Source organism: Mercurialis annua, linkage group LG1-X (genome assembly GCF_937616625.2).
Source record: "Mercurialis annua linkage group LG1-X, ddMerAnnu1.2, whole genome shotgun sequence".
Taxonomy (NCBI): domain Eukaryota; kingdom Viridiplantae; phylum Streptophyta; class Magnoliopsida; order Malpighiales; family Euphorbiaceae; genus Mercurialis; species Mercurialis annua.
The window spans coordinates 1950264-1978202 of record NC_065570.1 but is presented as its reverse complement, the minus strand read 5'-3'; the positions used below and the strand labels follow the sequence as shown (position 1 = coordinate 1978202).

The 27939-nt window shown below is 32.6% G+C and overlaps 4 protein-coding genes and 1 long non-coding RNA gene across 7 annotated transcripts; 4 read left to right on the top strand and 1 right to left on the bottom strand.

The window, feature by feature from the left end:
• Window positions 1–267: 267 nt before the first annotated feature.
• Window positions 268–4738, top strand: LOC126660496 (G-type lectin S-receptor-like serine/threonine-protein kinase B120). Of its 2 annotated transcripts, XM_050354054.2 has the most exons (8): window positions 268–1710; window positions 1913–2020; window positions 2126–2358; window positions 2561–2771; window positions 2875–3112; window positions 3307–3454; window positions 3666–3938; window positions 4169–4738. In XM_050354054.2, exons 1-8 carry the CDS (start codon window positions 420–422, stop codon window positions 4202–4204), a joined length of 2538 nt encoding a protein of 845 aa, XP_050210011.1. In that variant the 5' UTR covers window positions 268–419; the 3' UTR covers window positions 4205–4738. The 2 variants fall into 2 exon arrangements, with proteins under 2 accessions (XP_050210011.1, XP_050210003.1); XM_050354046.2 differs by lacking the exon at window positions 4169–4738 and having other exon boundaries at window positions 3666–4135.
• A 297-nt stretch (window positions 4739–5035) lies between these two features.
• On the bottom strand, window positions 5036–5878 carry LOC130015368 (uncharacterized). Its single transcript, XR_008790508.1, has 2 exons — window positions 5609–5878; window positions 5036–5428 (listed from the first exon to the last, which is right to left on the bottom strand). It is a non-coding gene; the product is annotated as an uncharacterized LOC130015368 (long non-coding RNA).
• A 9311-nt stretch (window positions 5879–15189) lies between these two features.
• LOC126665253 (uncharacterized) lies at window positions 15190–16100 on the top strand. Its single transcript, XM_050357990.1, has 2 exons — window positions 15190–15469; window positions 15586–16100. The coding sequence occupies exons 1-2, from the start codon at window positions 15190–15192 to the stop codon at window positions 16098–16100; spliced, it is 795 nt and encodes a 264-aa protein (XP_050213947.1).
• Window positions 16101–17414: 1314 nt separating this feature from the next.
• LOC126665245 (G-type lectin S-receptor-like serine/threonine-protein kinase At1g61370) lies at window positions 17415–21239 on the top strand. Its single transcript, XM_050357978.2, has 7 exons — window positions 17415–19411; window positions 19508–19624; window positions 19760–19914; window positions 19992–20202; window positions 20291–20528; window positions 20629–20779; window positions 20870–21239. The coding sequence occupies exons 1-7, from the start codon at window positions 18136–18138 to the stop codon at window positions 21173–21175; spliced, it is 2454 nt and encodes an 817-aa protein (XP_050213935.2). The 5' UTR covers window positions 17415–18135; the 3' UTR covers window positions 21176–21239.
• Window positions 21240–23393: 2154 nt separating this feature from the next.
• LOC126660583 (G-type lectin S-receptor-like serine/threonine-protein kinase SD1-29) lies at window positions 23394–27419 on the top strand. Of its 2 annotated transcripts, none has more exons than XM_056105339.1 (7): window positions 23394–25442; window positions 25538–25654; window positions 25800–25960; window positions 26037–26247; window positions 26336–26573; window positions 26671–26824; window positions 26915–27419. In XM_056105339.1, the coding sequence occupies exons 1-7, from the start codon at window positions 24131–24133 to the stop codon at window positions 27221–27223; spliced, it is 2502 nt and encodes an 833-aa protein (XP_055961314.1). In that variant the 5' UTR covers window positions 23394–24130; the 3' UTR covers window positions 27224–27419. The 2 variants fall into 2 exon arrangements, with proteins under 2 accessions (XP_055961314.1, XP_055961312.1); XM_056105337.1 differs by having other exon boundaries at window positions 25794–25960.
• The last annotated feature ends 520 nt before the right edge of the window (window positions 27420–27939 follow it).

Here is a 27939-nt window from a genome sequence, read left to right as displayed (position 1 = left end):
AGTTATAATCAATTAAGTACGATACTCTCAATTAGTCAATTATAAACAATATTTTTTTATTTTTAGGCCAATTAAGGATAAAATTGAATTATTCTGATCTCTGAATTTATTTAAATTATTCTTAATTGACTAAAAAAATCTAAGAATAATGTCCTTAAATAATCGAAATATTAAAAAATAAATTATTTGATTCTGAGTCACAAATTGAAGGACCGATCGATTATTTGATCTCATGTATAAGTCAGACTTCTCGTCCTAGCTAATGCTCTAGTCATCACCTTACACCAATCAAAAATCCTCCACTAGCGGCTCCTTATTTCCATTTTTATAACATCTTCAACTAATGTTCTTCTTTTTAGTTCTTCTCTTAAATTTCAATCTTCTTCATTAATCTTCTGTATTTCCAAGATTGAAAAACTATGGCCATGATCAAGATCAAGAACCCAGTTTTTCTTTTACTATACTTTAATTCTCTTCTCTATCTAGTTCATGCAGCTAACAACACAATCTCAAAAGGCCAATTAATACCTGATGGTCAGCCTATATTTTCAGAAAATAATAACTTTGCAATGGGATTCTTCGGCCCGGAAAATTCTAGTTTAAGATACGTTGGTATATGGTATAACAGGATTCAAGATCGTTCGGTAATCTGGGTGGCGAACCGACAAGCCCCCCTTCGCGACAGAAACGGAGTTTTAACTGTCGGAAACAACGGAAATTTGATTGTCAGAGATGGAAATGGAGCTGTAGTTTGGTCAAGTAATGTCTTGGAGCTCTCGTCGAATAATACGCAGGCGAATCTTGAAGATACGGGCAATGTTTTATTGTCGGAAGCTGATGATATACAGAGAGTATACTGGAAAAGCTTTGATCATCCGACGGATACTTTCTTGCCAAGTATGAGAGTTCTTGCAACTGCAACGTCCGGAGAGAATAAAGCTTTCGTTTCTTGGAAATCCGCCACTGATCCGTCTCCTGGAAACTATACGATGGGGGTGGATCCCCGCGCTGCGCCGCAGATAGTTATATGGGAGGGTGACAGGAGAAGATGGAGAAGTGGTTATTGGGATGGAACAATTTTTACAGGAGTGACTTATATGTCAGGTTTAACTAATTTTGTATACGGATTCAAAACTGAATTTGATAATGGAGAGGTTTATATTACTTATAATCCGTTGAATGATTCTGATTTCATGAAGTTTCAGATAAGCTGGGATGGATTTGAGAAGCAGTTGCAATGGAATGAGAGTGAAAAACAGTGGGATTCTATTCAACAGCAGCCTGCTAATGACTGTGAACTCTACAATTTCTGTGGAGATTTCGCGATTTGCAGCGAGTCTAGTCGGCCTAGATGTCGGTGTATGGAAGGGTTTCACCCTGTAAATGGTGATCAATGGAACATGGATATTTGGTCAGGTGGTTGTATGAGGAATAATCCGTTGCAGTGTCAGAGGAATGACAGTTCAGGTGGTGCAGAGGATAGATTTAAAGAGATGTCTTGTAATAAATTACCTGATTTTGCCGATTTAATAGATCGCCGTCAAATTTCGGGAAGCTGTGAGGAAATTTGTTTGAGAAATTGTTCGTGTAAAGGTTATGCAGATGTTGACAATATTGGATGCATGATATGGTATGAGAATTTGATTGATATTCAAGATTTTGGCAAACCTGGAATTGTTATGCATCTACGACTTGCGGATTCCGAATTCGGTAAGATCCATTTCTTGATTGATGATTATTATGGCCTATATTGCATGAAAACTTATCAAATTCTTTGGCATTTCATTTTCATTTCATTCTATAGTCGTAAGTCGTAACATATAGAAAATGTTGTTTCGCGGTTTCTTGTTTTAGCGTTTCTGTGTCCGTGCTACGTAGATTCTGACTTGGTCACTTTTATAATTTGGTACAGATGAAAGTAAGCTATCCAGAACTGTGATAGCACTAATTGCTGTTGGTGGAGCTGTCTTTCTAGCTCTATTAGCAGGTTTACTCTGGTTTTTGAAAAGAAAATTCCAAGGTAAGTGTTTCAATTCTCATGTTCTGTTTGATAAATTAAAGACAAATTTAATTCCATATCTAACTATGTACTAACCTTCTGCATTTTTTCAATTTTATTCTTTAGCTCGGCCAGCGGCTGCGTCGGCTTCACTGAATACAAAGAGTGAAGTACCATTTTCTGACATGAGCAAGAGCAAAGGATATTCATCAGAGATATCTGGACCAGCTGATCTTGTTATTGAGGGTAGCCAAGTTAATGGTCCTGATTTACCATTATTCAGTTTCAGTTATGTAGCAGCAGCTACTGATAACTTTTCTGAAGAACTTGGACAAGGAGGGTTTGGTCATGTCTACAAGGTAGATACTACTTATATTCCGGTGTTCACATCAGCGGTTTTTTATCAGAAAATTTTCCGGTGTTTCGATAACAAAAAATTGATAGTTCATGTTTTACATTGCTAGAGTGCAAAGTTCGTGATGTAATTGCAGAACGCTTGAACATGTAGCAGAATTTACGAAACCAGAGATTTTAAGTACTAAAGTTAACTATTTTCTACAGGGAAAGCTTCCTACCGGAGAGGATATAGCTGTGAAGAGGCTTTCGAAAATCTCAGGCCAGGGATTAGAAGAGTTCAAGAATGAAATTATATTGATTGCAAAATTACAACACAGAAATCTTGTTAGATTATTAGGCTGTTGCATTCATGGAGAAGAGAAATTGCTCTTATATGAATACATGCCAAACAAAAGCTTGGATTTCATTCTTTTTGGTAATTTTCTTTTATAATTTGAAACTTGTCGAATCAAAATTCCATGCCGATAAACGAAAACTATTCATAAAGATTGCTAATAGTTTTGCACTTTTGTTGACAGACCCTGCGAAACAAGCGATATTAGACTGGAAGACAAGGTTTGCCATTATTGAAGGGATTGCTAGAGGTCTTCTTTATCTTCACAGAGATTCAAGACTCCGAATCATTCATCGGGACTTAAAGGCGAGCAACATTTTGTTAGATGAGGAAATGACTCCAAAGATTTCAGATTTCGGCATGGCCAGAATATTTGGAGGAAATCAAAATGAATTAAACACAAACCGAGTTGTCGGTACATAGTAAGTACAAACTGTTTTTCACATTATTTATAACATTTTATACCTTTATTATTGTATCAAAATTTATCGAGTCTTACATTACATAAACACTTATGAAACTCTGTTTTAGTGGTTTTCTGTTTCCGTGCTACATAGTTTATGAAGAAAACGAACAATTTGATCCGAACATCATTTTTCACTTTCTGAAATTGCAGTGGATATATGTCGCCTGAATATGCAATGGAAGGTCTGTTTTCAGTCAAATCAGATGTGTACAGCTTCGGAGTGTTACTTTTAGAGATCATTAGTGGCAGAAGAAACACCAGCTTTCGCCAATCCGATCACGCCAGTCTAATTGCTTACGTAAGTAGATCACTATCATTTAATATTGCATGCAAACTTGTCGTGTCCTAATTTTTGTTTCCGTTCCTCGAAAGCATTTCCGAAACTCCAAAACTTCAAATTGATAACTTATCCTAGAAAAATATATTGTTTCACAAAGCATTTCCGTTTCTGTACAACATAGACTTTCCGAATTTGTAAGGTGTTAATTTTCTTGGATATATACTCTCAGGCATGGGATCTTTGGAATGAAGATAAAGCAATAGATCTACTCGATCCGTCGATCCGAGAGTCATGCAACCGAAACGAGGTACTAAGATGCATAAACGTAGGAATGTTATGTGTGCAAGATTCTGCAGTTCAAAGACCAACAATGTCACATGTTGTCCTAATGCTCGAAAGCAATAATACGAGCCAAAACCTGCCGTTGCCGAGACAACCTACGTATACTTCAATGAGAGCTTCCATAGATACATCGGAAATCTACCTTGACGGTCAAGAAATTGTATCCTCAAACGATGTCACAGTTACTATGGTAGTAGGGAGATGATTATTAATCTCTTGCATTAATTTTACCTGTAATTCAATTGAATATACATATACATACATAGTCATACACAAACATTTGTATAGTTTTTTTTTGTTCATCAATTTTGTAGAGAATCCATTTTTAAAATTTTAATTTGGTTTCTGGATTGTGAATTGTTTTCCATTTAACATTTTTATGTGGTCTAGCAAGAATTTCCCAGCAAGGCATTGACATGGGGATGAGTTCAAGATCAGATTCAGTAATTCTCGAGGCAGATTGTGTGAAAAGATGGGATTTTAAGAAAAGTTGGACGGAAAATCCGGATAGTGGCATTTTCGTAATTCTGTTTAAATTTGACGTGTGCCAATTATGCGATTTTTGACTATAATTTAATTTAAAAAGAGTCAATAATAGGCTATCATTTGTTAATTCCATCAAATTAAGCCCAAAAAGCGCATAATTTGCACACGTCAAACTTGGACAGAATTACAAAAATGCCACGATATAGATTTTCAATCTAATTCTTTTATAAAGTTCAAATTAGCGCGTCACACCTTCATTATATTTGATCTGACAAGTTACTATTTGTTGATTAGTTGAGGGAAAGAATTGTAATTTATGTGAAGCATTTCAATTTGTTTGTCAATATTCACCAAATTAAAATATGTTTTATTTGTTAAAAAAAGGTTTGGAATCTTGTTTGTACAAAAGAATAGGACGAATGGCAAGTAGTTATGGATGGATTTAAGGAAATTGATCAACTGATTAAGCATAAAGTTATTTTAAATTTTTGCATAGGAACATTTGAGGAAAAATAACAAAGTTGGTCTAGTGATTGTTTAATGTTTAATGGTAGTTAGGTATTTAAAGATAATGGTAGTTAGGTACTTCCATTGATATATAATATTTTAAAGTCAATTGCATTGCAAGGATAGATGAAAAGAATTCCAAATCTGAAAAAAGAAAGCACAAAATAAGATATGAAATGAGAAATCTATTATGAAAAAAATACTCTCAGAACATATTATATTTAATGGTATGTGAATTTTAATATTTGATGTAACTAAAAAAAATAACAAATTTTAGAAATCATGACTTACAAATTAAATTAAGGTCCAATTAAGTATCAATGACAACTTTATGCCTACAAAACTGTGGCAATTCATAACATAAAACTATCTCACAATTGAAAGTATCAATTTCAACTATTTCATCATGTTCGGAGTCGATTTCTTCTGATAGCTCGATGTCCTCACAGTTTGCGATAAACTTCACCACTCCATCATCAGTCTGGGATTGTACCCCAGCACTTACGAACCCGACTTTCCAGCCACTATCTTTCGCAGTCTGGTATTGTTGGCCAATAAGGCGGTTAATTGCCTTTCTAGAGCAGCCATTTCCTCTTCATGGAGCTCAGCTTGTTTCAACTTGTCTTTGACCTCATCGATGTTTAGCCTTTGATCCTTCTGCATCAAATACTCCGGCAGGATAAAGTGCGTATGCGGTGACAGAAATGAGAATAAAAGGTTAACTAACTAAATCAGTCAAATTCGGTATAAGATGCAAAAACAAAGATAACGATTTGATATTTGACAAGAGCACATAAAATTCACACTAATGATAAGAATGGATACTAAAAAACATACCTGACTATAGCTTGGAAGATCACTCTGTTTAATCTAAACATTTCTCCGAAAGTGTATTCATACCCCTCGTTCCATAAATCGGCATCAGATCGTGCCAAGTTGGAAAGGAATTCGGGAGAAATATATATATGGCACACCCACGATCAATTTCTCACAAATTCTTTTCCAACTTGGCATACTTGATACTTCAAACACATTGTTTTCACATGTTCGTCGGGAAGCCGAGCCTCAATGGCTTGCTCGTAAATTTCTCTTGTCTTGGGGACACCAAATATCTCAGCAGCACATGCAATGTAGATTTCATACATTCCCAACTTTTCATTATTAGGGAGTAGGGACAGCCAGGCCCGGCCTTAGGCATAGGCCACTAAGGGCTATGCCTAGGGCCTCCACTTTTGAAGGGCTCTATATAATAGAGGAAATTACACCATTTACCAAAAAAAATGAAAATAATTACAAAAATATATGTTGACTTTTTTCATTTACAAAAATATTAATAATATTTACAAAAGTAAAAAAAAATAAAAAATAATATCAAACATACGGTGTATACTGTGGGTATAATGTTAGTATACTAATAAACTAACATTATATCAACATTGTACCAAAATTATACCAACATTATACATACTGAGATTTTATTAATATTAAATAAAAATTTACCAAAATTACATCAAATCGTATACTGAAAATTAAATTAATAATATACCAAAATTATACCATCAGTATACCAAGAGTATACAAATTTTCTAGTTCATTACCAACTATAGTGAAAAATACACATAAAAAAAAATACATGTTATCAATTAGAAAATATATATAAAAATTTATAATCAATATACCAAAAATATACTGAAATTATACCAATAATAAACCAAATATTATTTTTAAATTATCTGATTTATAGTTTTAATATTACAAAATTATACCATAATTATATCGACATTATACAAATCGTACTTTTGTAATTAATTTTTATTTTTTGATACTTTTGTAATTAATTTTAAATCAGTCGTATTTTTGTAAATAAAAAAAGTTTACAGGTACTTTTATAAATATTTTTAAAATTTTAGGTATTTTTGTCATCGTCCCTATATAATATGGGGTCCTTTAAAAAAAATTACAAAATATATATATTATATTTTTTTAAAATGTGTTTTATTAAAGTTTTTAGTGATATGTATTAATTTTTTTTTATTTTAAAGATTAGTTAGACATTTTAATAATTAAAGCTCTAAATTGTAAAGAGCCCCATATTTATTTTAGATCTTTTAAAAATAAATCTTTTAATATATGTATATATCGGGCATTTTAATAATTGGTATTGTAAATTTAATTCAAAAAATTAAATAGACTGCTTAGTAATACGTATGTAGTTTCCGATTAATACCATCTAAAATTATATTTAATTTATATTTTTTATCGTCTAGGGCCTAATCTATATACATTATTTTAACTTTTTATAAATCTTTTTTTGCAAATGTATTTTTCAAAAATTTATCAACGGTCTACTAAAAATATATTTTATAAAAATAAAAAGTGAAAAATGAATGTAATTTTATGAAAAAATAAAACAAACTTTTCTTATAAATACTTTGATAAAAATATATATTTTTATAAATATTTTTAAAAAAATCGCCTAGGGCCTCATCTCGTTTAAGGCCGGCCCTAGGGACAGCTTTAGCCTTTAGTTGATTGATCATAGACCTGCATATATAGCTTGCTTTGCCGAACCACAGTCTTCTTCCAGCTTCATATAATGAAGGTACAGGGCATCAGCAGGGGCCTGGTATGAGTAAAAGGGTCATTATCTCCACAAAATACTACGAACATATATAAATTAGCATAGCGAAGGCTAAATGGCAAAAAAGACCCAAACTTTTATAACTTGCTGCGAATTTTATCCAAACTTTTTAATTTTTACAATAATATCCAAATTGTATTATTTTGTTGCAATAATAGTCACATTGCACTTTTTATGTGAATTGTTTTTTGAGATTTTGCCCTTTTTGTGACTTTTACTATATTATTATACATCAAAAAATAATAATAATCTAATATCTTAATTGAAAACAACAAGTTTAGCCATCAATTTGGTTATCATTGCAACAAAAAATACAATTTGAATATTATTGCAATAAAAAAATGCAATTTAAATATTATTATAAAAATTAAAAGGTTTAGATAAAATTATAACAAATCGTAAATGTTTAAGTTTTTTCTACCATTAAATCATGTAGAAAAGCATAGAAACATCATAGCAGCACAATTTAGCTAAAAAGACAGAGAAAAAATAATTATTGTATATCCTTATCAAAGAAAGAAACGAATAGCACCGATAAAAATGATAAGTTTAAATGAGTGTAAATATACACATTTAGATATTACAAAAAAACTCAGGTCACTTAAACTTACCTAGACATGTTTTCATTGTATTGCAATCATGTGTTTGCTTGTGAATTGTGATAACAAATAGTGCCATTTCCAAGTCCAATAAAAATTCTCAAGAATCAAAGACCTAACTCAAAACGTTTGCACAACTAGGGGTAAACTTAACTTATCCAATATCAAAATGGTCACTGAATTAAAAAACGCTACAAAATGCTCATCAAACTTTCAATTTTGTATCACAGGAAAGTCACTATCCTATTTTCGGCCATTTTTATCACAAGTGACAGCCATATTTTTTTTATAGTCCTCATCACAAATCACATCATCTAAAAAAATTCAATTCACCCCCTCAACTTTTATCACAAGTGCCGCTTACCACTTGAACCAACTCCCCGTTGGTTAGTCATATATTAATTTAGCCAATTAAAATAAAAAATACTTTTAAAACACAATAATAGATTCGTTGAAAAAACATGGTAATTTTTATTTTAGTAATTTAATAAATAAAAATAAAAATAATTTTTAGTATTAATAATTAGAGTGTTTATCCCATGCAACCGTTGCGCCACGTCATTTTTACATCAAGCCAATGAACATTTGCGATAGGGAATATTTTAATTATTACTTATTTTTTTTATCATTCAATTTTCCACATGGCTAACGCATAATTGGTTTGTTGCACGAATGACATGACGCAACGGTTGTGTGCAATAATTTTTCTAATAATTAAATCATAAAAAATAATATTAATTATTAATTGAGTTTAAAAGGATACATTTTTAATATCTGAATTATATAGGTTGTGTATTTCCATATTTGTTAGAGTCATATGTTTACAATTTTATTTAAGAAATACCAATATATTAGGATTTTGAAATAGTAAGTCAAAAAATTAAGTAGCATATCTAAATAAAATTTTACTAATTTAATAATGGAACACAATAATTTTTAATTCTATTTTGATCTGATTTTAGACAAATATAAATTAAAGTTATTTTTTATATATAATTCAGCTTAATCGGTTCAACCAGCGGTCAAAACGATCAAACCGATATCTGGTGGTCACATCGGCTAGGCCACGGTTCGATTTTTAAAACACTGATAAAAAAACACTCTTAATTTACCCTTGCTTCTAGGGGTGTTCAAATTCAGTTTGGGTGGGTTATAAGCTTAAACCAGCCCGAACTGAATTCAGATATATTACATGGGTTACAACCCAATTAACTTGGGTTATGCTATTGTAGTCATTCTAAATAAACATGGGTTATTTGGGTTATTAGTTTAATTTTCTTTGGGTTCTCTCATTCTTTAGGACACTGCTGTTTTGTACATAACCTGTGAATTTTAAAATCTATGAATTCTTACAACCTGTTATACAAATTTAAATTATTTTAAAACCTGTGAATTATTAAAATCTGTTATATAATTCAAATTATTTTAAAACCTGTAAATGGACGAATAAGGACAAATTATTTTAAAACCTTATCTTAACAAACCTGTGAATTACAAATTACATATAAAATACTTATTAAACAAAATAAAACTGAAATTTAAAAACCTGCCAAAATTATAAATCAATATACTGCTTTCATAATTCATATAAACCTGCTCAAATTATCATTCCATAATTCATATAGAGCTGCTAAAAATAAGGACAAAATTCAAATGTATTACAAAACATAAAAAATTTGAAATGGTGCAAAAAATTAAAATTTGCAGCAGCCATGTAAAAACAGCAGCAGCCATCATTCATTCATCTTTAGTAAGTTCACATAAACAGCAGCAGCCATACTAAACAGCAGCAGCAGAACAATTGGGCCAGCAGCGGTGTAGCGAAAGACACCAGACAACAACAGCGCAATGGCAGAAAACAGGTTCAAAAGTAACAACAGAGTATGAAAGCTAAACAGCAGCAGAAACCAACATGGATGCAAAACAGCAGCGGATACTAACACGGATGCAAAACAGCAGCGGATACTAACACGGATGCAAAACAGCATCGGAAATTAAAACGGACGCAATACAGCAACAAAAACCAAATGGACGCAAAACAGCAGCAGAAATCAAAACCGGTAGCAAAAACAGCAGCTGAAACATTAAAGCAGCAACCGGCAGAAACAAACTATAAAGTTACTGGAGTTGAATCCATAACCACTATAGGTGAATTTTCTTTTTCAAGCTCTGAAAAACAGAAATAATTACGAGGTTATAACAAATTAACAAATTAAAGATAATTAACATGTAAGAATAGATAAATTACCATTCTCTATAGAGAAAATTAGGTAAAATACTCCAAATTCTAAAATATTTGTAAAACATACCTCACGCTGAAAAAGCTAAACAAAATACTCTCTGATTTTTTATTTTTATATTTTTACTCTAAAATTTATTTTAATTATAACTATACTCCTTTAATCTAACATAATTACTTTTATAATTAGACCAGAATTAAGTTCTTCCTCAACAGTGAACACCGCCATTATCTTTCCCTTCCATATCAGTTGTCACCGTGCGTGACTGCAATCGCAAACGTCGGTGGACAGGTAATAACTTCAGATCGGCAATCGCAAAATGGTTTTGTTTTTCCTTTCCGTAAAGGCGCTCTTCAACGGCGACGGCTGGTAGGGAAGAGTCCTTTTTGCCTATGTCGTTCACCCTGGTATTGCTCTCGAAGCTTTCGTCAAGGACAAACCTCAGTTTTCTTTGCAAACAAAACCATTTTTTTGAGCGATTCGTTAAACGCCTCGTTTCTCTCCGATGACTACGTCCGCACCGCCACTGGTACTCCTGCTCTCTCCGATTCCATTTTGTATTCTTCCTCTATTGATGGATTTTTCTCCTTACTTGTTTTCGAGTTTCGACCATTTAATTTTTTATTCTGATCTTGGTCTTAAACCATTAATCATACCATAGTTTTTCGATTGAATTGAATGATAAGGTTTTAATGTTCTTAAAATCGATTCGTTTTTTTAGTTTCATAAATGGCTTTGATGAATGAGTATGTTCTATTGTGAATTCTTATTTGTTAAGGATCTATATTCAAGAATAGAGTTGCAATCCAGAAAATTGATCCATATCAAGAAAGATTGAGTAATTGCGGGACAAAGAGCTTCAGCTACAGCTGCAAAATTAATTGATGACAATATGATTTATGGTTCTATTTTCTTTACTTAAGTTTTGGTTGTTAGTTCTGTGCATTCTTTTGATGCTGTAACAATATGTGCTTTTCATCTTATTACATCTTTTTTTAATGCAAGCTATATGTGAATATTTGAACTGGGCACAACTAAATCATCCACTTGAATTATATAATCCATAATAAAATTGTTGTATCAGAAATATAATTACTTTTTATTATTATTGTAATTGTGACTTATATAAAATTTTATGAAAACAATGATGAAAATGTTATCTAATTCATAATAAATTACATAAAATAATTTATTCAAAAAATTATGAGAAAGGTTATGTAAAAATTATGAAAAGATTATCATAATAATATTATGATAAATCTATGATAATATTATGATAAAACTATGATAATATTATGATAATGTTTATGATAATATTGTGATATTGTTATGATAATATTGTGATATTGTTATAAAAATGTCAATTCTGCTTGCGTAAAATAATTTATGCAAAAATTATGATGATGTTATTACAAAAATCATGATTAGATTATAATAAAGTTATGATAATATTATAATAACGTTATCTAATTCTTCACAAATTACGTAAAATAACTTATACATGTTAAGATTAATGATAATATTACCATAATATTATGATAAGACTACCATAACATTATGATGAAGTACGTAAAATATTTTTGCATAATAAGATTATAATAATGTTGTGATAAGATTATGATAATATTATGAATATTATGCTAATGTTAAAATTATGATAATATAGTGATAATGTTATAAAATAATTTTTCATGATAAAATTATGATAATGTCATGATAATATTATGATAAACCTATGATAATACCATGATAAGATTATGATATGCCTATGATAAAATTACAACTAGATTATAATAATATTATGATAGTATTACCACAATATTATGATAAGACTACCATAATATTATGATAAAGTACGTAAAGTATATTTAAACAATAAAATTATGATAATATTATGATAAGATTATGATAATCGTATGAATATTATGCTAATGTTAAGATTATGATAATCATATGAATATTATGTTAATGTTAAAATTATGATAATATAGTGATAATGTTATAAAGTAATTTTGCATGATAAAATTATGATAATGTCATGATAAGACTATGATAAGACTATGATAATACTATGATAACACTATGATAAGACTATGATATGTCTATGATAATATTACAATTAGACTATGATAATATTATGATAAGACTATTATAATATTATGATAAAGTACGTAAAGTATATTTAAACAATAAAATTATGATAATGTTGTGATAAGATTATGATAATGTTATGAATATTATGCTAATAAGATTATGATAATATAGTGATGATGTTATAAAATAATTATGCATGATAAAATTATAATAATATCATGATAAAATTATGATAATACTATGATATGCCTATAATAATATTATAATTAGACTACGAAAATAGTATGACAGTGTTATTAAAATACTATTTAATTCTGCATAAATTCAATAAAAAGATTAAGATAAAATTAAGATAATATTATAATAAATTTGTGATATTATTATGAAAATTTTATGTAATTTAGCATAAATTATGTAAAATGATTTATGCAAAAATAATAAAAACATTATGTTTGGTTAAGATAATATTATGATAAAATTATGATGAGATTATGATAATATTATAATATTATTATGAAATTGTTATTTAATTCTGTATAAATAACATAAAATAATTTTATATATGTTATCAACAATATCATAATAAAATTATAATAAATTATGTAACATAATTGACAATGTCAATAGAAAAAAAATATTAATTATCCTCTCAACTTTCAAATTATTGGCATTCAGGTCATATTTTTTTTTATTATTCTGTTATTGTCTTATTTAATTTTAGTATTAATTTTTATTTTTTAAAATTTATAGATAGCAGGGAGAATAAATTTTTACGTATCTTGTTTTTTTACGGTATCTAACAAAAAAATAAAAAGGAAAATCCAAATAACTATTTATTTAATTTTGTTGACAATAAAAATAAATAAATGAGCAATTTTAATTAATCATTGTGGTAGTCTTTTTGGGTGCAGGTGTGTGGGTCTAAAGGTGCAGAAAGAACGTGGAGTGGTAGAGAGCAGAAGCACGTGGGAAGGAAAAGAGTGAAAAAAAAGAGAGGTATGAGTTATACATACATATGGAGTAAAATTATAATCTTTTATACACGGAAGAGTAAGAACATCAAGGTAAGGAAAACGTGAGGTATTTTTATTAAAGTTTCCGTGTTGAGGTAGAATTTACTAATATTTCTTTATTTTAGGTAAATTCATAAATTTCTCTTCTCTATATCCGCATATTTTTCTACTTCGTCCATTGCAATCTAGAAGGAGATGACCTCACATACCTAACCGCATTACGAATTTTAACAATTGATTCATTAGCTTCATTGTAATAACAATCAATCAGATTTAGAAATGATGGCTGATTACATAAATCTCCTAAAACGGCAAGTCATTAACATTCATACCTTCCAAAAATACAAGTGTTGAAATCTCTAAAAAATAGAAGTTATATATATGTATGCTTAAAAATCCAAAATAAACTGATTTAATATTAATATTAAAAAAGTATAAAATAGAGCAATCGTGTTAAGAAATAACCTATTTCAAAAAATATGGCATTTAACAAAAAAGAAAGTTTACAAAAATATAGTAAGAAATAACTTATTTCCAAAAATATGGCAAAATTCTTTTGATTCATACAGATCTCATGAAATGGCAATTCATTAATATTCATACCTTCCAAAATATTAAATACGAAAATCTCTTAGAAAATAAAATATACTTTAAAATTCAAAAGAAGCTGATTTAATATTCATACTAAAATAGAACAATTGTATTCTTCCTTAATAAACTAAAGGCATTTAACAAAAATGGTAAATTCCTTTAGATTGATTAGGTTTTCTTTTCAACAGTATATAAACATACATCATTAAGCAAGCCGACAAGCTGCTATTTCATAAAAAAAAGTTGTACAAATTCCTGTCCTTTAAATTCTTTTTCTCTATCACAACATGCTACTCACCTGCAAGAACAAGCAAGTTTGTGATACAACGGAAGAAAATAATTTAAGAATTCCGTGTCTTTCGCCAGCAGCAGCTCCTTGGCTCGTTCTGATCCATGATGAAAATTCTGAAAACCAAATCTTTTACAACTTAGAAACCAACACAAATCACCATCGAAATATCAAAGAATTGCAGGGTAAGTCCATCAAGGGAAGTTTTTACGGCTGGTCAATCTTGAAAAATAATGAGCATCAGTATATTTTGTGGAATCCAGTATCTCTTGAAACCATCAACTTACCTTTCCTTCAAAAAGATTTAAATTTACGTAAGGCCTTTCTAACTCTATCGCCAACTGATCCTAAAAGCAAGTTAATTCTTCTTGATTATAAAAAAAAACGCATGGTGTCCTGTGGACCTTAAGATGATGGACAACACACGAGTTTATGGTCGAACCTGAAAATGAAGATGATGGTTTTGAAAATATTTCTATGTGCAACGGGATATTGTATGCTGCAACTTTTGTGTTCGAACAGATGTTCATGATAGAGATACGCGATATAAATGGGCTGTCTCTGAAAAATTTAGAACTAAATCTACCAGCTAGTGGGTATGTATTACATTATATAAATTTCGTGGTGGAATCAGGTGACCAACTTCTGTACGTATTTTTTTATTTTCGTGGAAAAAGCTGGAAAGAGATTGAATCCGTAAACGTTTTTAAGTTGGATTTCTCTGGAATGGAGTGGGTGAAGGTGGAAAGTTTGGAGGATAGAGCTTTGTTTTGGTGCTACAACTATTCGATGTCCTGTTCAGTAACTGATGATCAGAAAGGAATCGAAGCCGGTTGCATTTACTTGATGAATCATAATAAGGTATTCTGCTATAACTTGGAAAAACAACGTATAACAATTTGTGTGGATTGTGATGATGTAACATAGCAGCGATCTGAACATTTGTGGATGATGCCGGAAGATTTCAGATTGGCTAAGGGACGCAATGCACTTCCCAATCGTATTAAAGATGAACAAGAGGAGCTTAAAAAAGATTTTGCAAAAGAAACTGTAGTCGTCGAGCAGAGAGCAAAAGAAGAAGAACGAGAGAATTTGATAGCCAATCTGCCTTTGGACATACTAACACTTGTTTGGGAACGCCTTTTTTTATTTGATTATATATGCTTTCGTCGAGTTTGCAAGAATTTTCGGTCGATGACTCCTCCACTCCACTGGACAACCAATGGCATCGGTTTACAAAACAGTCAAATGTTTTATCCATGCTTCATGTTTTTTTTACAAGTGGAACTATCAACCTCATCGACGTGAAGAGGACCGAAACATATTTTATGACAAATGCAATTCCAGAGTCATTACACAGAACAATCCTTTTCTCCAAGGATGGATGGCTGCTTATGTCGAATGGCGCAAACGGTGTTTTTTGCTTCAATCCTTTCAAAAAGATTATTCACCGTCTTCCTGACATCACTCAAAACGGTTTCTTGCTTAGTATGGGCTTTTCACATCCACCAACCTCCTCCAAATGCTCGTTCATTGGTATTGCAGATCGCATGGAACAAGGCCACCCTATCTATCATTTTCGTATGGAGGAGAAAAATTGGAATCATTATCGCATAGTCATTGATAAAGATTTTATTCCAGGTAACAACCCTCCGGTTTTTCAAGATGACTTTTTCTATTTCCTAGATAAAAGAGGGAGATTGGCAACATGTAGAATTAAAGAAGATAGATGTTTGTGGGAGGTTCTTACAGAACCTCATAGCCCTTACTTAAATTCTGAGAATAACTATCTTCTAGAATGTGATAACGAGATTTTCTCTGTTTTTGTGGGTCGATCCGGACGAAATGTGCTAGTTTTTTGATTGGATCAGTGTGTGAAATCGAAGTTAAAAGTTTAGGACATCACATGTTGTTTGTTAGTGATTCATCCTGCTTTTCTATGGTGGCCAAAATTACAGGAATGGAGAACAAGATACACTTTTCAAGACTCAACAAGTTTAATCGAATGATATTCTATTCACTTGATACAAGTAAATATCATACTTTCGACAGTGATGTAGCAATTGATTATTTCTCGTCCTGGGAATACAGTCGAAGCTGTTGGATTCAGTCCAGTAGCTAGTCGTAGCTGTTTTTATTTCATTTTTCATTATTCAATCAATGATTTTAATTTGCGTAATGTTGATTTTTTTTAAGCGATATATTCAGAACATTCCTTCAACATAGCTGTCCTTATATCCAAATTGGCCAAACTCATTCGTAGGTCCCTCTACTCTTCGACTTTTTTTCGATAAGTCCCTCTACTTCATTGTCCCATTAAATAGTCCCTCTACTTCATTGTCCCCGGACACTTTCAGACTATTTTTGTCGTGTAAGTATATATTGATTTGATTTAAAACAATGGCGTTTAGAGTTATCCAGTCAACATCTATGTCGTTTGTATTTTTTACATGTGGTTAAATAGCAACTTCAGTCCTTTAAATTTTCTTTTATTTTTAAAGAGAACCGTGACATGTCATTATTTAACGGAAATTTTGCTGGTTAACGGAGAGTGAGACACACTCTCTGCCTTCCATCCATCAAAGGGCACTCTAACCGGAAATATGAAAATAGAGGGACCACTTAACGGAAAAATGAAGTAGAGGGACTTATTGAAAAAAAGTCGAAGAGTAGAGGGACTTGCAGATGGGTTTGGCCTATCCAAATTACTTTTATTCTTTCATGTTGAGTTCTAGTAGGCAGTCCAACTGCTGTATTTAATGGAAAATTTGATATAGCCTTTAAAAATTGCAAGGATTGCCCTTATCCGAGAATATGAATAAGAAATAAGAACAGTATTAGGATCTTCTTTCATATGATGGGTAATTGATTTTTACATATCCAGACTATCGTATTTTTCGCACTTTGGTGACCAATTTTTGATTCGTTTCAATTTAGTTATCAAACTTTAATTTCTTTCCAATTTGATTACTAAATTTTAATTTTGTTTCAGCTGGAGGTTTTCCGGCAAAAGGAAAAGGCATATGTGACAGCCGGATTTTATTTTTGTTTTGCCTAAAACTCGACATGTATGCATAATTTGACCCAAAAAACTTCCCGCTAAATTGCAATTATGCATAAGTGACAATTTTTTATTACCCAGTTGAAAAGGCAAAGTTCTATTCAATTTCTCCATCTTCCATATTATTTCCTTGGTTTGTTCCTAAAATAATCATCTTCCATGATTATCACACACAACACAATGTAGAACCGTAGCATTTTCAAACATTAGCCACTTCTGTACCGACCACTTTTTTTCAAAGTTGTATAATATTTCTTCTTACTTGTTTTTCACATTCTTACATAATCTGTCAAACTTAGGTCCCACATTCCTGGATTAGAATATTGACCATTCTTCCAACAAAATTATTTTGCATAAAACACGAGTTCTCATAAATGATAAAACATAATAAAAACCAGAAATTTTCTCTGCTATAATTCTTTTTTATCTTTCTCATGGAAGAACTAATCTCAAACAACGTTTTTTGGCTGTAAATAGGGTTCCTATTCAGTATGTTACAGTTTTATATAAGTTACGCCATAATGTCGTTCGTTGCGTTAGCAATATGAAAATTTTAATGATTAAAAAAATAAATAATAATTAAAAAATTTGTTATCGGAAATGCTCATTGACTTGTTGTAAATATGACATGACAGTAGCCCAACTATTGCATGGGATACACACTCTAAGTAGTTATGGTGGATGTTTGTTTTCACACAACCATAGTATTCTTTTATTTATTTGCACTTTTTAATAACAAGAGCATGATTTTAATATATTTGACGTAGCAGATACAGATTGTGCTATCTTCATCATTTCTTGACATCATCTTGATCTTATTGTTTATATTTTATATCATGCCATTTCCTGTAAAAGTTATATTCTTGTGGGTCTTTTTATTCAATTTGTTCTTCTCATTTGCTTATTGTTCTGTAATCTACAACGTTACTTCATCAAGAGTAGTAACTCCAGAAGAAACTCTTAGCTCTCCGAACCACATTTTCGAGTTGGGATTTTTTACTCCTAACAATTCTCATAATCATTATGTGGGAATTTGGTATAAGGAAGTTACTCCCCGGACTGTTATTTGGGTGGCTAATAGAGACAATCCTGCTACAAGTTCCTCGAGAAGTCTAACGATAGGCAGAGATGGGAATTTGGTGCTTTTGGATGGTCAGCAGAATGTTGTCTGGTCTACCAACATATCTGGTTCGTCAAACGGTTCAAATGCTGTGCTCTCAGACGACGGAAAGTTGATTTTGAGGGATGGTGTTACAGGTTCAACTCTATGGGATAACTCACAGCATCCAACAGATACACTCTTGCCAGGCTCATGGTTGACCTTCAATAACACAAATGGAAAAAGATTGATTGTTAATTCTTGGAAAACTGAAAATGATCCTTCGCCCGGGGACTTTACTTCTGGTTTATCGCTAGAGACACCGTCACAATCGTTTGTCTGGAAAGGGTCGAAACCTCATTGGAGGAGTGGCCCATGGGATAAGGCTAAGTTTATTGGCATACCTGAAATGCATGGTGATTATGAGAGTGGATTAACATTCATTGATGGTCTTCAGCCAGGATCTGCTTATATTGAAGTCAGGGTACTCAGAAACTGTAGTTACTCCATGTTTATGGTCTCCTCAACAGGAGTATTAAGGTTTTTGTGTTGGGTTCCAGTCAGGGGCTGGCATGCTAGATGGGAGGCACCTGTTACTCCATGTGAAGTCTATGGAGCATGTGGATATTTTGGGGTTTGCAAAAGATATGATCCAAATCTAACTTGTAGTTGCTTGAAAGGGTTCGTGCCAAAATCAGATGAAGAGTGGAACAGAGGAAACTGGACAGGAGGGTGCGTAAGGCGAACCGAATTAAACTGTGGAAGAAACACAAGTGCCGCAGATGGTTTCTTGAAGTTTAGTGGCTTAAAAGTTCCTGATTCTGCCGAGTTCGTCAACGTTTTGGATGAAAATGCATGCCATCAACATTGCTTGAATAACTGTTCTTGTTCAGGTTATGCATATGTAGATTCAATAGGATGTTTGGTTTGGACAGGAAATCTCGTGGATATGATCGTGTTACCCTTCGGCGGACCAGATCTTTTTCTTCGTGTTGCGGATGCAGAACTGAAAGGTTGTAACTCTACACATTTGAGAAATTTTGTTGTTATTTTCGTTTCACTACTTAAATAGCAATTAACGATTGTTCCGTTTCAAATTGTCTTTTCAGGTTATGATAAGAAGGTTAAAGAAAAACTCATAATCAGCCCAGTCACTGTTGCTGTAATCATTTCTATGATCTATGGTCTTATGAAATGGAGAGCCAACCAAACAATTAAGAAGAATGGTAAGAAATGAAACATTCCTACTTTAGGTCTTTTTGTGAAGTGGACTTGCTATTTTCTTTTCTTCGGATGGATTTTTAGTTCGGATTAGACTCGCTTATTAGGAAATTAGACTCGCTTATTGTTTAATTTGGCAGCTGAACAACCATTTATGTGGAGAAGCCCTTCAGATGATAATGATAAAGATCCTGTAGAATTGCCTTTGTTTGACTTCAATAGCATTTTAGTTGCGACCAGCAACTTCGACGAACAAAATAAACTTGGGCAAGGAGGATATGGTCCAGTTTATAAGGTAATATAGCTACTTTTTTGAGTAAAGATTAAACATACATTGACAGAGTTGTTAATTAATTTGTGTGGTTTATATAGGGAAAGCTGCAAGATGGGAAGGATGTGGCGATTAAAAGACTTTCGACTAACTCTGGACAAGGAACAGAAGAGTTCAAGAATGAAGTGATGTTGATATCCAAACTCCAGCACAGAAATCTTGTCAGACTCATAGGTTGCTGCGTCGAAAGACAAGAGAGGATACTAATTTACGAGTTCATGTCCAACAAAAGCTTGGACAAATATCTCTTTGGTTGGTTTAAGCTTTTAAATTCTGTGTTTAATAGCTCAACCTAGCATTCATTAGATGTGCTAATGACATAACTCTGTGCATTGGACAGATCCGGCAAAAAAGGTAGAGCTTGATTGGAACAAACGGTTCAATGTTATTATTGGAGTTGCTAGAGGGCTTCTTTATCTCCACCGCGATTCTCGTTTGAGGGTCATTCATAGAGATTTGAAGGTCAGCAACATTCTTTTGGATGAGAAGATGAACCCTAAAATATCAGATTTTGGATTGGCACGAATGTTTGAAGGCACACAAGTTCTTGGAAGCACTCACAGGGTTGTCGGAACATTGTATGCAATCCGTCTCTCTCAGATGACACAAAACCATATAATTTTCTGCTTTAGAAAAATGAAATAAACATGATATCAATTGTTTTTCTATCAAATACAGGGGGTATATGGCTCCGGAGTATCTGTACGGCGGCATATATTCAGAGAAATCCGACGTATTTGGCTTCGGAGTCTTGATTTTAGAAATTGTCTGCGGCAGGAAGGTTAATAGTTTCCAGTTTGATGAACATCAAATGAGCCTTCTAGCTTTTGTAAGGCTGCAATTAAAGATCTCATTATATTTTCTTTGAAATTTTCAAATGTTCGGAATTTCATTGTTAAAATCACAATGTCGGTTGCAGGCATGGCAATCATGGGACGAAAGCAAGGGCTTAGACATGATAGATGAAGTTGTGGCAGATTCGTATTTTACAGCGGAAGTAAGCAGATGTGTAAATGTTGGTCTACTTTGTGTGCAGGATCATGCTGCAGATAGACCAAACATGGCTGCTGTAGTTACTATGTTAAGTGGTGAAAAAACAAATCTTCCTCAACCGAAACAACCTACGTTTACGTTCCAAAATGTGTCGACTAGCAGCAATCACTCACAAAGAAATTCTACAGGGTCCATCAATAATGTCACTGAATCAATTGTTGAACCGCGATAATCGAGTTTTTGTTATCTAAAATGTTCAGTTCTTTTTAGTAGGAATGTGAAATGTGAAATTTATATCCATTATGTGTTGAGTATTGCAGTTTTGTAATCTGTACATTACCACATATCTTAATGGAATTTTGATTACTCATTATGAGAGTTAGACTAGGCAATTCACAATAAATATAAAACTTAAAATTAACTGAATTAATTTCAAAAGATATGATATGTTTGCACGCGGTGTTGACGTATGTTTGGTATACTATATAATTCATTTAAATTTCTATCTTTCTAATTCTATAGAATTGGTTATTTTTAGTGTAAATTTTAGTAAAATTGATGGACTTTTCAAATGATTATTAGAGTGTGAAGAGCTTGACATAAACAGCAACAGTGGGAGTATAATCTTTCCGGCTCACATTACGAATCGAGAAATTTTATTTGCAAATCGTTTAATTTTTTTAGAAAAATTGTAAGCCTTATAGAGCATTTATAAAAATTGTGAATCTAGATGGAACATTTAAAAGAAAAATTGTAGTAGTAGTATTCAATTAAAATGGAAAATGTTGCCAGATTCCAAATTTTTGCTAATATGGTCAACGCCACGTCATACCTCAGAGTAGACACCTGGGTGCATACTTGGCATGTGCCATATTATCCAAAAATTGATACAGATGTCTATTATTATCAGGGCTTAATACATAGTTTGACCCCTGAACTTGTATCTTTTTAACCATCTAACCTTTAAACTTAACGTCTCACCTATCGAACCTCTGAACTTGTTAAATAATCCGATTTGACCCCTGAACTTGATAAATATGTAAATATTGAACCCTTCGTGTCCACCTGTCACTTGAAACATTCTAGAAGAAATTGTGTACAGAGGGGTTCAATGTTTACGTATTTATCAAGTTCGGGGGTCAAATCGGGTTATTTAACAAGTCCAGGGGTTCGATAGGTTAGACGTTAAGTTTGGGGGTTAGATGGATAAAAGAGCACAAGTTCAGGGGTTAAACTATGTATTAAGTCTTATTATCAGTACTCCCCAATTTTATTAATAAAATTAGCATATCTTACATTTACAGTAGAACAATGGCGGAAGGAAGAAATTGCTGGCATTCCAATTTCATTCTTCGGCTGATCAATGGCTATAAGTTATGCATCGTAAGTGTATTATTCCTTAATTACTCGCTAAATTGTGGTTTATGTTTAGCTTCAAATGAGGATTGATTTAGCATTCAATATTGATTTCTTTTCTGCATACCCTTATGTCTTGGAGTAGAATTGTCACGGCTGACCCACCTGATTTTACTTTCATTGTGTGCTTGACTAGGCTAAATTCTTCGCCATTACTCGGGTGTAGCTCAAGGACTGTGTTGTATGGACATATAGACATGAATAAACTGCTCAAGGGCTGTCTTTTTATGTTCAAAGACCAAGTTTCAGATACGCTAATCATGGCAAGTGTAGTTTCCGTGTTAACCAGCATAGAATTGTTTCCACAACCTAAAGAACCTACATATATGTTTCAATTCTTGTTGAACAACTGTTCTCAGAGGAAAAGATGCTGCTTATGTTCGGCCAATAAGGACACTTGGTCGCCAATTTGAGGGAGGTAACGACACTCCTATCCTATCCTACTATATGTCCTATATTATTATCTTGTCTTGTGCATACTTTTAAAAGTGCTGCTTCTCCTACACTGGAAGAGCTTGACATGAATAGTAGGACTAAATCGTAGCATATGTAAGCAAATTACTAATGTTAAGAACTGCTGATATTGGTAAACACGGAGAAAAAAAAGAATAATTTAAAAACATAGATGAACTTGGTTTGCGACATTTGGTAATATCATGTCATTTCTGTGCTTCTGGAATGCAATTGCAAATTGTTTATCGTAAATGAAGAACAATCTCATCTATATAACAAGGTAGAAGCTGGAATTTGATTCCCTTCATAATAATAAAAAGGGTACAGAAAGGGACAACATCTCTAATGAGTTTGAAGTGAATTTGCAATTGTAGTAAAAAGGCAGTACCTTTGTCAATTTTTTTAGGTAATGAAACCCACTTGTCATGAAAAAAGCAAATTAAACATATGCTCTCCTTTGAGTTCACTGTTCATTTCCAACAAGCCTCCTTCATTATGAGATAAGTAAATTAGTTTCTTCTCGACTTGTGGTGGATGTTTGTTTTCACAACCATAGTATTCATATATTTTGTTTATTTATTTATTTGAGCTACGAGTACAGAATAAAATCATGTTAAGAGTTTAATAATAAGATTCTAGTAATTTCTTCAAAAAAATAACAAAAATTAGTTTTGAATTATGTTTTCTTTGCCGGAGATTATCAAGAATGGCATCATTACATGGCAGCTAACTGCTCTTAGATTGGTTAATTGCTTTAATTCCTGGTATCAACAAGTCTCCAATTTGATGTAGGATAATAGGAGGACTAAACTGAAACAAAATTCTTTTATTTGTACTAAAATGTAATTAGCACACACTTCTTGCTTGCACACCCACTAATTCTTCCTCTCATACACTCACATTTTGTCTCATGTACTTTGTTTTCATGCATATGTATAAAAATAGAGGGGTCTTCCCATATATATGGCCATACTATGGCGGTGGGAGATTTTCTGGTTGTTTCTTAATTTCATAATACTAGATTCTACAGGTGGTTAATACTAGATAGTTCTAGAAATCCAAAGAGGAGTTGTTGACTTTTAATAGTTGATTGGGTCTATCTACTGGTAAGGATTACTTTTGAAGAGACATTGGCCTGCTTTGAAAAATCTATCATTGCTTGTGTCTTAGTTTTCTTTCAGTCCACTTTTTTTTAATAAAGAATACCCTGACTTTAATATAGTTGACCTAGCAGATATATATGTATTCTGCTATCTTCATCATTTCTTGACATCATATTGATCTTGTTGTTTATATTGTACATAATGCCATTTAAGTTATGGCAGCATTTATGAATCAGATGTGTTTCGGTATGCAAGTTGCATTCTTGTGGTTCTTTTTATTCAATTTGTTCTTCTCATTAGCTTATTGTTCTGTTATCTACAACGTTACTTCATCAAGAGCAGTAACTCCAGCACAAACTCTTAGCTCTCCCAACCACATTTTCGAGTTGGGTTTTTTTACTCCCAACAATTCCCATAATCATTATGTGGGAATTTGGTATAAGGAAGCTACTCCCCAGACTGTTATTTGGGTGGCTAATAGAGAGAAGCCTGTTACAAGTTCCTCAAAAAGTTTAATTATAGGTAGAAATGGGAATTTGATGCTTTTAGATGGGCAGCAGAATATTGTCTGGTCTACCGACATATCTGGTTCGTCAAATGGTTCAATTGCTGTGCTCTCAGATGATGGGAAGTTGATTTTGAGGGATGGTTTTACTGGTTTAACTCTATGGGATAACTTCAAGAATCCAACAAATGTACTCTTGCCAGGCACACGGTTGGCCTTCAATAACACAAGTGGTGAGAGACTTTTTCTTAATTCTTGGAAAACTGAAAATGATCCTTCTCCTGGGGATTTCACTGCTTCTATATCATTGGAGACGCCGTCACAAGCTTTTGTCTTGAAAGGGTCTAAACTTCATTGGAGGAGTGGTCCATGGGATAAGGCTAAGTTTATTGGGATACCAGAAATAAATGCTGATTATCAAATCATTGATGGTCCTCAGCCAGGAACTGCTTTTTTTGATTTTGGTGTACTCAGAAACTGTAGTTACTCCATGACTATACTTTCATCAATAGGAATATTAAGGTTTTTGTGTTGGGATCCAGTCAGGCGCTGGTATGCTAGATGGGAGACACCTATTGCTCCATGTGAAATCTATGGAGCTTGTGGACCTTTTGGGGTTTGTCAAAGGTATGACCCAAATCTAACTTGTAGATGCTTGAAAGGGTTTGTGCCAAAGTCCGATGAAGAATGGGGAAGAGAAAACTGGACAGGAGGGTGCGTAAGGCGAACAGAATTAAGTTGTGGAAGAAACACAAGTGCCACTAATACTACAACTGAAGGAGGAAAACCAGATGGTTTCTTGAAGTTTAGTGGCTTAAAAGTTCCAGATTCTGCCGAGTTCTTGAACGTTTTAGATATAAATGAATGCCATCAGCAGTGCTTCAATAACTGTTCCTGTTCAGGTTATGCATTTGTAAGTGGAATAGGATGTTTGGTTTGGACAGGAAATCTTGTGGATATGCACGAGTTACCCTTCGACGGACAAGATCTTTTTCTTCGTGTTGCTAATGCAGAACTGAAAGGTTGTAATTTACACACGTGAACAATTTTGTTTTGATTATGGTTTTATTACTGAAATAGCAATTAACAATTGTTCCCTTTCAAATTGTCTTTTCAGGTGATGATAAGAAGGTAAAAGAAAAACTCATAATCAGCCTAGTCACTGTTGCTTTATTCATTTCTATGATCTATGGTCTTGTGAAGTGGAGAGCCAACCAAACAATTAAGAAAAATGGTAAGAAATGAAAGATTGCTACTTATGCCATGGTCCTTTTGTGAAGTGGATTTGCTATCGTCTTTTATGTTGATGGATTTTTAGTTCTGATTCATCTTCTTATTAAAAAAACAGAATTGCTTATTGAATAATTTGGCAGCTGCAGCTTCCACTTCAAGAGCATTTATGCGGAGAATCGTTTTAGAAGATCAAAATAAAGATCCAGTAGAATTGCCTTTGTTTGACTTCAATAGCATTTTAGTTGCCACCAGCAACTTCGACGAAGAAAACAAACTTGGGCAAGGAGGATATGGTCCAGTTTATAAGGTGATTGATATTTTTTTTTAAATGAAGATCAAACATACATTGATAGAGTATTAGTTAATTTGTATGGTTTATATAGGGAAAGCTGCAAGATGGGAAGGACGTGGCGATTAAAAGACTTTCAGCTAACTCTGGTCAAGGAACGGAAGAGTTCAAGAATGAAGTGATGTTGATATCCAAACTCCAACATAGAAATCTTGTCAGACTCATAGGTTGCTGCGTCGAAAGACAAGAGAGGATACTAATTTACGAGTTCATGTCCAACAAAAGCTTGGACACCTATCTCTTTGGTTGGTTTCAGCTTTTAGTTTCTGTGTTTAATAGCTCAACATAGCATTCAATTAGATGTGCTAATGACATAATTCTGGCATTCGACAGATCCTGCAAAAAAGGCAGAGCTTGATTGGAACAAACGGTTCAATATTATAATTGGAGTTGCTAGAGGGCTTCTTTATCTCCACCGCGATTCTTGTTTAAGGGTCATACATAGAGATTTGAAGGTCAGCAACATTCTTTTGGATGAGAAGATGAACCCTAAAATATCGGATTTTGGATTGGCACGAATGTTTGAAGGCACACAAGTTCTTGGAAACACTCACAGGGTTGTCGGAACATTGTATGCAATCCGTCTCTCAGATGAACCAAAAGCATTTTATTTTCGGCTTTAGAAAAAGAAATAAACATAAAAACTATTGTTTTTGTTTCAAATACAGGGGATATATGGCTCCAGAATACGTGTTAGGCGGCATATATTCAGAGAAATCCGACGTATTTGGATTTGGAGTCTTGATTTTAGAAATAGTGTGCGGCAGAAAGGTCAACAGCTTCCAGTTTGATGAACAACAACACATGAGCCTTCTAGCCCATGTAAGCCTGCAATTAAAGATCTCATTATATTTTCTTTTTAATCTTCAAATATTTGGAATTTCATTGTTAATATCATAATGTCGGTTTCAGGCATGGCAATCATGGAACGAAAGCAAGGGCTTAGACATGATAGATGAAGCAGTGGCAGATTCGTATTCGACAGCGGAAGTAAGTAGATGTGTAAATGTTGGTCTAGTTTGTGTGCAGGATCATGCAGCAGATAGATTAAACATGGCGGCTGTAGTTACTATGTTAAGTGGTGAAAAAACAAACCTTCCTCAACCGAAACAACCTACATTTACGTTTCAGAATGTGTCGACGAGCAGCAATTTACAGTCACAAAGTAACTCTACATGGTCTGTCAATAATGTCACTGCATCAATTGTTGAACCGCGATAACCGGGTTTTTGGCATCTGAAATAGGTAGTTTTTTTTAGAAGGAATGTAAAATGTAAAATGTATATCCCTTATGTGTGTTTTTTTAATGTATATCCATTTTTTTAATGAATTAAATGTATATCTATTATGTGTTTGAATATTGCACTTCTGTAATTTGTACATCACCACAGATTTTAAGTGGAATTTTGATTACTTATTATGAGAGTTTGAATAGGCAATTCACAATACATATAAAACTTAAAATTAATTGAATTAATTTAAAAAAGATTGATATTATTTGCAAAGCGTGTTGAAGTATGTTTGGTATACACTATAGAATTCATTTACAATTGTATTTTTCTAATTCAATATAATTGGTTACTTTTAGTGTAAATTTTATGGAATTTTTAAATTGCTTTTAGAGTGTGAAGAGCTTGACAAAAGCTGCTGTTAATATTTAGAAGAGGAAAATGATATTTTTGACTAAATCAAATATTAACATTTTTATTATTTTTAATACCAAACACTTATAAATAAATTTTAGGGATATTTGCAAAACAAATTCCAATTTTTCACTTTTGTAGCGATTTAATTCCGACGTCCAAAATATTATAAAACAAATCCTAAGCTTTCTCATTTTTGCAATTTGTAGCCCAACAAAGGATCACTTTAGCCCCTCATGTTGTGTCAAAATATTTAAAAAGCCCAAATCTCCAATAAAGGGTCACTTTTACCTT

Bases quoted from the DNA above. Each gene is read 5' to 3' on its own strand.
- LOC126660496 (XM_050354046.2), top strand. From the start codon at position 420: ATGGCCATGATCAAGATCAAGAACCCAGTTTTTCTTTTACTATACTTT. The intron at 2,772-2,874 runs GTAATTTTCTTT...TTTTGTTGACAG, and splicing joins CTTGGATTTCATTCTTTTTG to ACCCTGCGAAACAAGCGATA. The intron at 3,455-3,665 runs GTAAGTAGATCA...ATATACTCTCAG, and splicing joins ACGCCAGTCTAATTGCTTAC to GCATGGGATCTTTGGAATGA.
- LOC126665253 (XM_050357990.1), top strand. From the start codon at position 15,190: ATGCCGGAAGATTTCAGATTGGCTAAGGGACGCAATGCACTTCCCAAT. The intron at 15,470-15,585 runs GTTTACAAAACA...ATGCAATTCCAG, and splicing joins CTGGACAACCAATGGCATCG to AGTCATTACACAGAACAATC.
- LOC126665245 (XM_050357978.2), top strand. From the start codon at position 18,136: ATGCCATTTCCTGTAAAAGTTATATTCTTGTGGGTCTTTTTATTCAAT. The intron at 19,915-19,991 runs GTAATATAGCTA...TGGTTTATATAG, and splicing joins GATATGGTCCAGTTTATAAG to GGAAAGCTGCAAGATGGGAA. The intron at 20,780-20,869 runs GTAAGGCTGCAA...TGTCGGTTGCAG, and splicing joins AAATGAGCCTTCTAGCTTTT to GCATGGCAATCATGGGACGA.
- LOC126660583 (XM_056105337.1), top strand. From the start codon at position 24,131: ATGGCAGCATTTATGAATCAGATGTGTTTCGGTATGCAAGTTGCATTC. The intron at 25,655-25,793 runs GTAAGAAATGAA...ATAATTTGGCAG, and splicing joins CCAAACAATTAAGAAAAATG to CTGCAGCTTCCACTTCAAGA. The intron at 26,248-26,335 runs GTTGGTTTCAGC...GGCATTCGACAG, and splicing joins CTTGGACACCTATCTCTTTG to ATCCTGCAAAAAAGGCAGAG.